The 9,806-nt window shown below is 43.6% G+C and overlaps 3 protein-coding genes across 6 annotated transcripts in view; all 3 read left to right on the top strand.

The window, feature by feature from the left end:
• LOC133632307 (gastrula zinc finger protein XlCGF17.1-like) overlaps positions 1-9,806 on the top strand; it is a 607,858-nt gene that overhangs the window by 278,535 nt on the left and 319,517 nt on the right. The window lies entirely within an intron of this gene.
• Positions 1-9,806, top strand: part of LOC133632342 (oocyte zinc finger protein XlCOF6.1-like) — a 309,811-nt gene that overhangs the window by 213,279 nt on the left and 86,726 nt on the right.
• LOC133632323 (gastrula zinc finger protein XlCGF17.1-like) overlaps positions 1-9,806 on the top strand; it is a 293,261-nt gene that overhangs the window by 278,155 nt on the left and 5,300 nt on the right. The window contains exons 1-2 of one of the 3 annotated variants that reach the window (XM_062024701.1): positions 7,395-7,418; positions 7,544-9,135. In XM_062024701.1, the coding sequence (XP_061880685.1) occupies positions 7,861-8,859 (999 nt within the window). In that variant the 5' untranslated portion in view covers positions 7,395-7,418; positions 7,544-7,860 and the 3' untranslated portion in view covers positions 8,860-9,135. Of the gene's footprint in view, positions 1-7,394; positions 7,419-7,543; positions 9,136-9,806 lie in introns of those variants that run through there. The other 2 variants (XM_062024700.1, XM_062024699.1) reach the window with 2 other exon arrangements.

Here is a 9,806-nt window from a genome sequence, read left to right as displayed (position 1 = left end):
GAAGAGGAAAACTGTCCTTTCCCGGGCATGATAAAGTCTTAAATAATGTCAAACACGTAGCGTTACAATAACCAGGAAGATAAAGTGTTTGTCTCACACCTACCAATCAAGCATTCACATTTTGCCACAACACACATCGGGGAAAGTCCTATCTGGAAATACAGCCATATTAACTCCTAAACTGCCATTTTAACACACACTAAACCATCAGCACGCATCCAATGCTTTCTCGTGGCCACGAGAAAGTTTCTCGTGGCCACGAGAAAGTTTCTCGTGGCCACGAGAAAGTATCTCGTGGCCACGAGAAAGTTTCTCGTGGCCACGAGAAACTTTTTATAAAAAAAAAAAAAAAAAAAAAAAAAATTAATATTTTTTTTTTTTTTTTTTTTTTTATAAAAAGTTTCTCGTGGCCACGAGAAACTTTCTCGTGGCCACGAGATACTTTCTCGTGGCCACGAGATACTTTCTCGTGGCCACGAGATACATGTCTAAAAAAAAAAAAATTCCCATGTCCCTTTAGGGGCTCCGTACAGTTGTACAGAAAGTGGATCAAATTTCCTGCATTTAATATCTAAAAAAGTCCTCTACTTCTTAACTACAGACTTCTTTCAGATAGATATTATCTTTTTTAGTTTTGCGATGTATTTCAATATTGACTTTTCCCCACTGTTAGTTTGTAGTATCCTAATGTCCATCGCAGCAGATGTTTTCTACTTTCTGTGATTCTAGCTGAACTTTTCTGAGTCTATGACAAGTCATGTAAACATTGATCCATCATTCTGGCAAGGCACTAAATGAATGGCCATGAAACACTACACACTAGGGTTGTCCCCATACTAATAATTTAGTACCGGTACTAAATGTATAGATACTTTTGCAAATAAAAGGAACTACGAAAAATGTCAATATTGGCTTTATTTTAACAGAACATCTTACACTACATTAAACACTCACAGTCAAAGAACAATTTTACAAGGTTAAAATATAAATTAAAAGGCATTAAACACATTGGGCTTTTCCTGTTGCATCCACAGAACAATTTACAATTTTCCATATTACATATAGTCTGCTATAATCAAGGATTAGATTAGAATAGAACAGAAAGTTTTACTGACATTATATAAAGTTATTCTTAATTTATGGTTGCCAGTCCTGGTCTGTGCTTTAAGAAAAATACAATTATTAATGAAGTACTAAAAACAAAACTATGAATACATGTACTCAGATAAGCCATGTAGCAGGTAAAACACATTTATTAAAGACAAAACACAAATGGTAGGAATTTGTTACAAAATGTAGTCATTTCACTTGCATTAGTTGACTGCTAATTGGGCAGTTTTAACTGTGCTAATATTTGGCATCAAGCCAAGCAGCTGTGTGCGCGTCTACGTATCTACTAACCCCAAAAGCAGTGAAGTTGGCACGATGTGTAAATGGTAAGTAAAAACAGAATACAATGATTTGCAAATCCCTTTCAATCTATATTCAATTGAATAGACTGCAAAGACAAGATATTTAACCTTCAAACTGGAAAACTTGGTTATTTTTTGCAAATATTAGCTCATTTGGAATTTGATGCCTGCAACATGTTTCAAAAAAGTTGGCACAAGTGGCAAAAAATATCCCACAGTTGAACAGGCTAATTGGGAACAGGTGGGTGCCATGATTGGGTATAAAAGCAGCTTCCATGAAATGCTCAGTCATTCACAAACAAGGATGGGGGGAGGGTCACCACTTTGACAACAAATATGTGAGCAAATTGTCCAACAGATGGCTGCTGGTTAGCGCCTTGCATGGCAGCTCCCGCCATCAGTGTGTGAATGTGTGTGTGAATGGGTGAATGTGGAAATAGTGTCAAAGCGCTTTGAGTACCTTGAAGGTAGAAAAGCGCTATACAAGTATAACCCATTTATCATTTATCATTCCTCGGCGCTCTGTGTGTGTCTGGGTGTGAGTGGGGAGGGGTGGGGAGGGGAGAGGGGGTGCGCGATACAACGTAAACCGTTGGCCGACCAAAAAGTAACCACACAACACTATACCGACTATACGGTATAATGTTCTGTGGTTACTTTTTGGTTGGCCAAGCAGACATGACGACAGGCTGTCCTCACTCGGGTCCGCACGGACCTGGAGGGGGCGTGCCTTAAGTCCGGCTGGAAATCGGGTGAAATTGGGGAGAATGGTTGTCCCGGCGAGAGGCACTGAAATTCGGGAGGGTTGGCAAGTATGAGATATTCTTACTTCTTTTCTTTTGTTAAGCACAAAGAAAACAACATTTTAGTTAAATGTAAGTTGTGTCTTGGATCAAAGATCCCGTCTACTGCCCAAAACAACAATTCAAATCTGCCTGGTTAGGCTTTGTGTATGTCAGGTGTGCCTTCCTTAGGTGAAGCCAGGTTTACAGCTATATTGTTGATTGATTGATTGATTGAAACTTTTATTGGTAGATTTCACAGTACAGTACATATTCCATACAATTGACCACTAAATGGTAACACCCCAATAAGTTTTTCAACTTAAATTGATTCATGATACAGATATACACTATCAAATATATACTATCATCATAATAGAGTCATCACACAAGATAATCATCAGAGTACATACATTGAATTATTTACAATGTGGGATATGGAGGGGGTGGGGGATAGGTTTGGTGCCCACTGCTCCCCTCACCTCCCAGGGGGTGATCAAGGGGATGGGTCAAATGCAGAGGACAAATTTCACCACACCTAGTGTGTGTGACAATCATTGGTACTTTAACTTTAACTTTAAGTAGTGGACACAGAGAGAGAGATCAGGGGCCGTACTTATCAAGCTTCTTAGAATTACTCCTAAGAAGTCTGCTAAGAGTTGACTTAAGAGTAAATAAATTCTTCGCTGAAAGCTGCACTTAAAAGTTAATAATCAAGCGTCTTACTCACACTTTCAGCGAAGTGTAGGACTGAATCTTAAGTGTCACACTCAGAGCTGAATTACGACATTACTATGTGCCGTAAACGGAATTTTAGGTGACGTCATTTCTGTGTCCATAGAAATGACCAATCACGGAAGGGAATCCGTTGTCTAAGAATAAAGAAATATCTTGGAAATATTTAAGTGGACAATGGGAGTGTATATTTTGACAATAAACTACAAAATAATACAAAACAAACTAGTCCCCGCCGGCACTCACGCTACCGCTCCCTCTCTTCTATCGCCCACACACTCACTGACGTCACTCACCTCACGGCCACACACATACGCTACTGTCATAACATTTTCTTTCCAATTCATTAATTAGGCAACTAATTTGAAACTGGTGTGGGTGGCTCTATATATACTAGCCCACTGCAGCCACATGCAGAACTCAACAAGGAATCGAAAAGTATTAAATCTGTGACAAAAATAATATCCGCTCCGTCTAAACGATACCGTTTGATCATCTGCTCGTCATGAAAAAAAAACAACATTGTTCCGTTCCCTGAACGTTCGCGCACGTCTCTCTCGCCTCAGTGCCATCCCCTGCTGGCAACTCCTAACCACTTAAGACACCTCTGAAGGTGTCTTAAATATCGTGGAGAGTAGGAGTGATTCTTAGACTTAAGAACGTTGATAAAAAGCTTTTATTCTTAAGTTTGAGAGTAGGACTAAATTTCGCAAATTCTCAGGACTTAAGTCTAAAATGGCACTCTAAGAAGCTTGATAAGTACGGCCCCAGAAAGTATAAGAAAAAGTGTCTACATTTGATTATTTACAATCCGAAGAGGTATTATGTGGAAGGGAGGGTGTTAGTTTAGGGTTGAAGTTGCCTGGAGGTGTTGTTTTAGTGCGGTTTTGAAGGAGGATAGAGATGCCCTTTATTTTACACCTGTTGGGAGTGCATTCCATATTGATGTGGCATAGAAAGAGAATGAGTTAAGACCTTTGTTAGTTCGGGAATCTGGGTTTAACGTGGTTAGTGTTAGTGTTATTGCTGTTTGTTACTTATGTATGTTATCCATCCATCTTCAACCGCTTATCCGGAATCGGGTCGCGGGGACAACAGCTCCAGCAAAGACCCCCAGACTTCCCTCTCCAGAGCAACATTTGCGACTTCCTCCTGGGGAATCCCGAAGCGTTCCCAGGCCAGAGAGGAGATGTAATCCCCCCATCTGGTCCTTGGCCTGCCGCGGGGTCTCCTCCCAGTGGGACGTGCAACGAGGACCTCCCTAGGGAGACGCTCGTGAGGCATCCGCACGAGATGCCCGAACCACCTAAGCTGGCTCCTTTCCAAGCGAAGGAGCAGCGGCTCTACTCCGAGTCTCTCTCGGGTGACTGCACTTCTCACCCTATCTCTAAGGGAGATGCCAGCCACCCTTCTGAGGAAACTCATTTCGGCCGCTTGTATCCGCGATCTTATTCTTTCGGTCATTACCCACACTTCATGACCATAGGTGAGAGTAGGAATGTAGATAGCTCGGTAGACCGAGAGCTTTGCCTTCTGGCTCAGCTCCCGTTTCGTCACAACAGTGCGGCAGAGAGACTGCAATACTGCCCCAGCTGCTCCGATTCTCCGGCTGATTTCCTTCTCCATCTTTCCCTCACTCGTGAACAAGACCCCGAGATACTTAAACTCCTCCACCTGGGACAGAGTCCTGTCCCCTACCCGGACTGTACAAACCATCGGTTTCCTGCTGAGAACCATGGCCTCAGATTTGGAGATGCTGATCCTCATTCCAGCCGCTAAACACTCGGCTGCGAACCGATCCAGTGAGAGCTGAAGGTCACGAACCGAAGGTGCCATCAGGACCACATCATCTGCAAACAGCAGTGACGCAACCTTTAGCCCCCCGAGACGTATACCCTCTCCGCCATGGCCACGACTCCGCCTAGAAATCCTGTCCATGAAAATCACAAACAGGATAGGTGACAGAGCGCAGCCCTGGCGGAGACCAACCCCCACTGGAAACGGATCCGACTTACATCCAAGCACCCGGACACAACTCTCGCTTTGGTTGTACAGAGATTGGATGGCCCTCAGCAGGGTTCCCCTCACTCCGTACTCCCTCAGCACCTCCCACAAGATCTCCCGAGGGACGCGGTCATACGCCTTCTCCAAATCCACAAAACACATGTAGACTGGATAGGCATACTCCCAGGCCCTCTCCAGGATTCCCGCAAGCGTAAAGAGTTGGTCAGTTGTTCCACGACCAGGACGGAATCCACATTGCTCCTCTTGAATCTGAGGTTCGACTATCGGCCGGACCCTCCTTTCCAGTACCTTGGCGTAAACTTTCCCAGGGAGGCTGAGTAGTGTGATACCCCTGTAATTAGCACACACCCTCTGGTCCCCCTTTTTGAAAAGGGGAACCACCACCCCAGTCTGCCACTCCCTCGGCACTGTCCCAGACTTCCACGCAATGTTAAAAAGGCGTATCAACCAAGACAGCCCATCAACACCCAGAGCCTTCAGCATTTCTGGACGGATCTCGTCAACCCCCGGAGCTTTGCCACTGTGGAGTTGTCTAACTACCTCAGTGACTTCACTCCGAGAGATCGACGTCGATCCCCCATCATCCTCAGGCCCTGCTTCTATCAGGGAGGGTGTGTCTGATGTATTTGGGTTCAGGAGTTCCTCAAAGTGCTCTTTCCAACGCCCTACGACTTCCTCACTTGAAGTCAGCAAAGTCCCATCCTTGCCGTACACAGCTTGGATGGTTCCCTGCTTCCCCCTCCTGAGGTGCCGTATGGTCTTCCAGAACAGCTTTGGTGCCGCCCGATAGTCCTTCTCCATGGATTCCCCGAACTGCTCCCACACCCTCTGCTTAGCCTCGTCCACAGCCACGGCCGCTGCCCTTCGGGCCCGTCGGTACCTTGCAACTGCCTCCGGAGTCCCCCGGGATAACATACCCCGGTAGGACTCCTTCTTCAGTCGGACGGCTTCCCTGACCACCACTGTCCACCAGGGTGTTCGAGGGTTACCGCCCCTTGAGGCACCTAAGACCTTCTGGCCACAGCTCGCAGCTGCAGCTTTAGCAATAGAGGCTTTGAACATTGCCCATTCCTGTTCAATGTCCCCAACCTCCACAGGGATGGCAGAGAAGTCCCGCCGGAGGTGGGAGTTGAAGTCCTTCCGGACAGAGGACTCCTCCAAACGTTCCCAGTTCACCCGCACTACACGCTTGGGTTTGCCAGGTCTGTCCAGAGGTTTCCCCCGCCATCTAACCCAACTCACCACCAGATGGTGATCAGTTGACAGTTCAGCCCCTCTCTTCACCCGAGTGTCCAAAACATACGGCCTCAGATCAGCTGATACGATTACAAAATCGATCATGTATGTATGTTATGTTGCAGCTATTTAAAATAGTTGTGTCAATTTGTTCTGGCCTGAAATAAATTGGCGCTTTGAAACATATCTTTGTCTTTGTGTGTTGTATGTAGACCACATTGTTTGTGTGTTGTATGTAGACCACATTGTTTGTGTGTTGTATGTAGACCACATTGTTTGTGTGTTGTATGTAGACCACATTGTTTGTGTGTTGTATGTAGACCACATTGTTTGTGTGTTGTATGTAGAGCACATTGTTTGTGTGTTGTATGTAGACCACATTGTTTGTGTGTTGTATGTAGACCACATTGTTTGTGTGTTGTATGTAGACCACATTGTTTGTGTGTTGTATGTAGAGCACATTGTTTGTGTGTTGTATGTAGAGCACATTGTTTGTGTGTTGTATGTAGACCACATTGTTTGTGTGTTGTATGTAGACCACATTGTTTGTGTGTTGTATGTAGAGCACATTGTTTGTGTGTTGTATGTAGAGCACATTGCTTAGCAGAGTTCAGTGATGCAGATGCATGTCAAGTTGATCAACACATTGTATTATTCTCCAGTGCAATAACAGTACTGAAATGAAGGCTAAAAGCGCATTAATGGGAGCTTTAAAAACAAAAAAGGATAAGAAGTAACAGCGTCAATGCCATGCGAGGGAGTCAGATCGTAGATTAGGAATGTTGTTTTCCAAGCGAGCAGACATTTTCATGGCCTGTCTTCTCTAATTGTCCATGCCAGCTCTCAATCCATGTTTTTCCAATCCAGCAAGCCTCTCTATGATGTGATCCATCTTGCCATTTAGTTCAGACATCGCCACAGTCTGTGATCCCACAGCTCGACCCATGCCTTCCATTGCGACGGACAGCCTTTGTAAGTGAGTGGGCGAGTAAGGAGAGGTAGTGGTAGCATGTGCAGGAGTGACATCCATGGTGGATGTCCGGTTGTGCCCTGTGGAAATAATAAATAAAGTGAGCAAGTTGTAACTAATCGACGGCCTCGTCCTTCCGACCAAAGAGCGGAGCTTTATGGACCCAGTGTTACCCCCGACACAACATGGGCCCTGGAGGTAGTCACCGCCACACAGCGGCATTCAGATCAAAGAACGGTACCGGTACTTTGAAAGGTGGTATAGTACCGATTTCAATTGATTAGTACCACTATACTTTATTAGTAGCAGTATACTGTACAACCCTACTACACACACATACAGTACATAGAAGAAAGTGTGTTTTTATTGTTTGTGTCTTGCAGACGTCCAGCAGCTGATCGGTAATCCAGAAGAAGTTTCCCCTCAGTTAGGGAGGAGCTCCACTTTGAAGCAGGAGACTCCACAACCACCCTGCATTAAAAAGGAAGAGGAGGAACTCTGCATCACTCAGGAGGGAGAGTGTCTTCTAGGACGAGAGGAAGCTGATTACACCAAGTTTCCACTGAGTATTCTCTCTGTGAAGACTGAAGATGATGAAGAGAAACCACAATTAGACAACCTCTTAGCTCCACTATCAGATAGTGAGGTTGAAGACGAGGTTGAAGAACCTTTGAGCAGCGATAAAGACTGTGAAGGCGATATGAGGACTCACACTGACAACAAACACTCTGAATGCTCTACAAAGAAGAGAGGTAAAACATGTTTGAGCTGCTCAGTTTGTGCTGAAAGTTTTACTAAAAATAGCCATTTGACTCAACACATGAGAACACACACAGGACAAAAAACATTTAATTGTTCAGTTTGTGGCAAAAGCTTTTCTCGAAATAGCCATTTGACTGAACACAAGAGAACACACACAGGTGAAAAACCATTTAATTGTTCAGTTTGTGGCATAGGATTTTCCCGAAATAGCGATTTGACTCAACACATGAGAACACACACAGGAGAAAAACCATTTAAGTGTTCAGTTTGTGGCAACAGCTTTTCTCGAAATGGCAATTTGACTAAACACATGAGAACACACACAGGTGAAAAACCATTTAATTGTTCAGTTTGTGGCAACAGCTTTTCTCAAAATAGCTCTTTGACTCAACACATGAGAACTCACACAGGAGAAAAAACATTTAGTTGTTCCGTTTGTGGCAAAAGCTTTTCTCGAAGTAGCATTTTGACTAAACACATGAGAACACACACAGGTGAAAAAACATTTAATTGTTCAGTTTGTGGTAACAGCTTTTCTCAAAATAGCTCTTTGACTGAACACATGAGAACACACACAGGAGAAAAAACATTTAAGTGTTCCGTTTGTGGCAAAAGCTTTTCTCGGAATAGCATTTTGACTAAACACATGACAACACACACAGGAGAAAAAACATTTAATTGTTCAGTTTGTGGCAACAGCTTTTCTCGAAATGGCTCTTTAACTCAACACATGAGAACACACACAGGAGAAAAACCATTTATCTGTTCAGTTTGTGGTACAAGCTTTTCTCAGAACAGCGCTTTGTGTCGACACAAGAGAACACACGCTGCAGGAAAACCATTTAGTTGTTCAGTGTGCTGTAAAAGGTTCACACATAATGCAGACGCAGTAAAACACATAAGAACCCACAAGGGAAAATATATATCAATCCCTTAATAAAGTGCCAACTTTTACTCCTCAGACTGATTGATGTGCAAATCAGAGACATATGAACAATTAACCCCCAACACCCACAACCCAACCCCCACCTCCCTCGACATTCGGACATAACAGGTTCAATCCGGCCTGCGAGATGAATTTGCAAAGAGTAAAAGTAAAACTGCAGTTCTAAATGTGTCCGCTGGATGTCACAATATAAATTCTGTTAGGCAAGCAAATAGTTTGTTCCGGGGTGAGTAAGTATACCAGGCAAGAGGTACACGGTCTTTATTAAAGGAAATATATATATATATATATATATATATATATATATATATATATATATATATATATATATATATATATATATATATATATATACAATTATAGAATATATTATATTATGTTATATAACTATATATTAAATATAATATAATGTGTATACAACCAACAGGAAATGGGTGTCAGACCATGTGTTTTACTGTAAATGTTGGAGGTGTGTTGAGAGGAGCGGTGCTGTCAGACAAGGGCTAGACAGGCAGGGTTGTCCGGGGGCGGAAGAGTGGTCGTGAGGCAGGAGCGAATCGTCATAGTCCGGGGGCAAGCGAGGAGTGGAGAACCAGGAAGCACGAGGAAGACAGGGAAGATCCAGGAGCACAAGACACACAGCTTGACTCAGGGACGCACACAAGGAAGTGGAAAGCAGCTGCCTGTAGCAGCTGGGGTTACGCGCGCGCGAGCGCTCTTGGAGGTGCGCTCAGCGCAGCTCACAGATGATCGCGCACTGGTGTGTGAATCCGCTTTTATTGACTGTGATCCTGTGTTTTAAAATTTTTTCAATCAGACTTTTTGTTTGTGTCTGCAAAGTTTCTCATCCTCTGATACAACATGTACTAAAAAACTCTGCAGACACTTTTTTTTTTAAATTTTAAATCATTTTAGAATTTGTGGATAAAAACATTTTG

This window comes from Entelurus aequoreus, linkage group LG17 (genome assembly GCF_033978785.1).
Source record: "Entelurus aequoreus isolate RoL-2023_Sb linkage group LG17, RoL_Eaeq_v1.1, whole genome shotgun sequence".
NCBI classification, from domain to species: Eukaryota; Metazoa; Chordata; class Actinopteri; order Syngnathiformes; family Syngnathidae; genus Entelurus; species Entelurus aequoreus.
The sequence above is the reverse complement of the archived record's forward strand: the minus strand, read 5'-3'. Positions and strand labels throughout refer to the sequence as shown.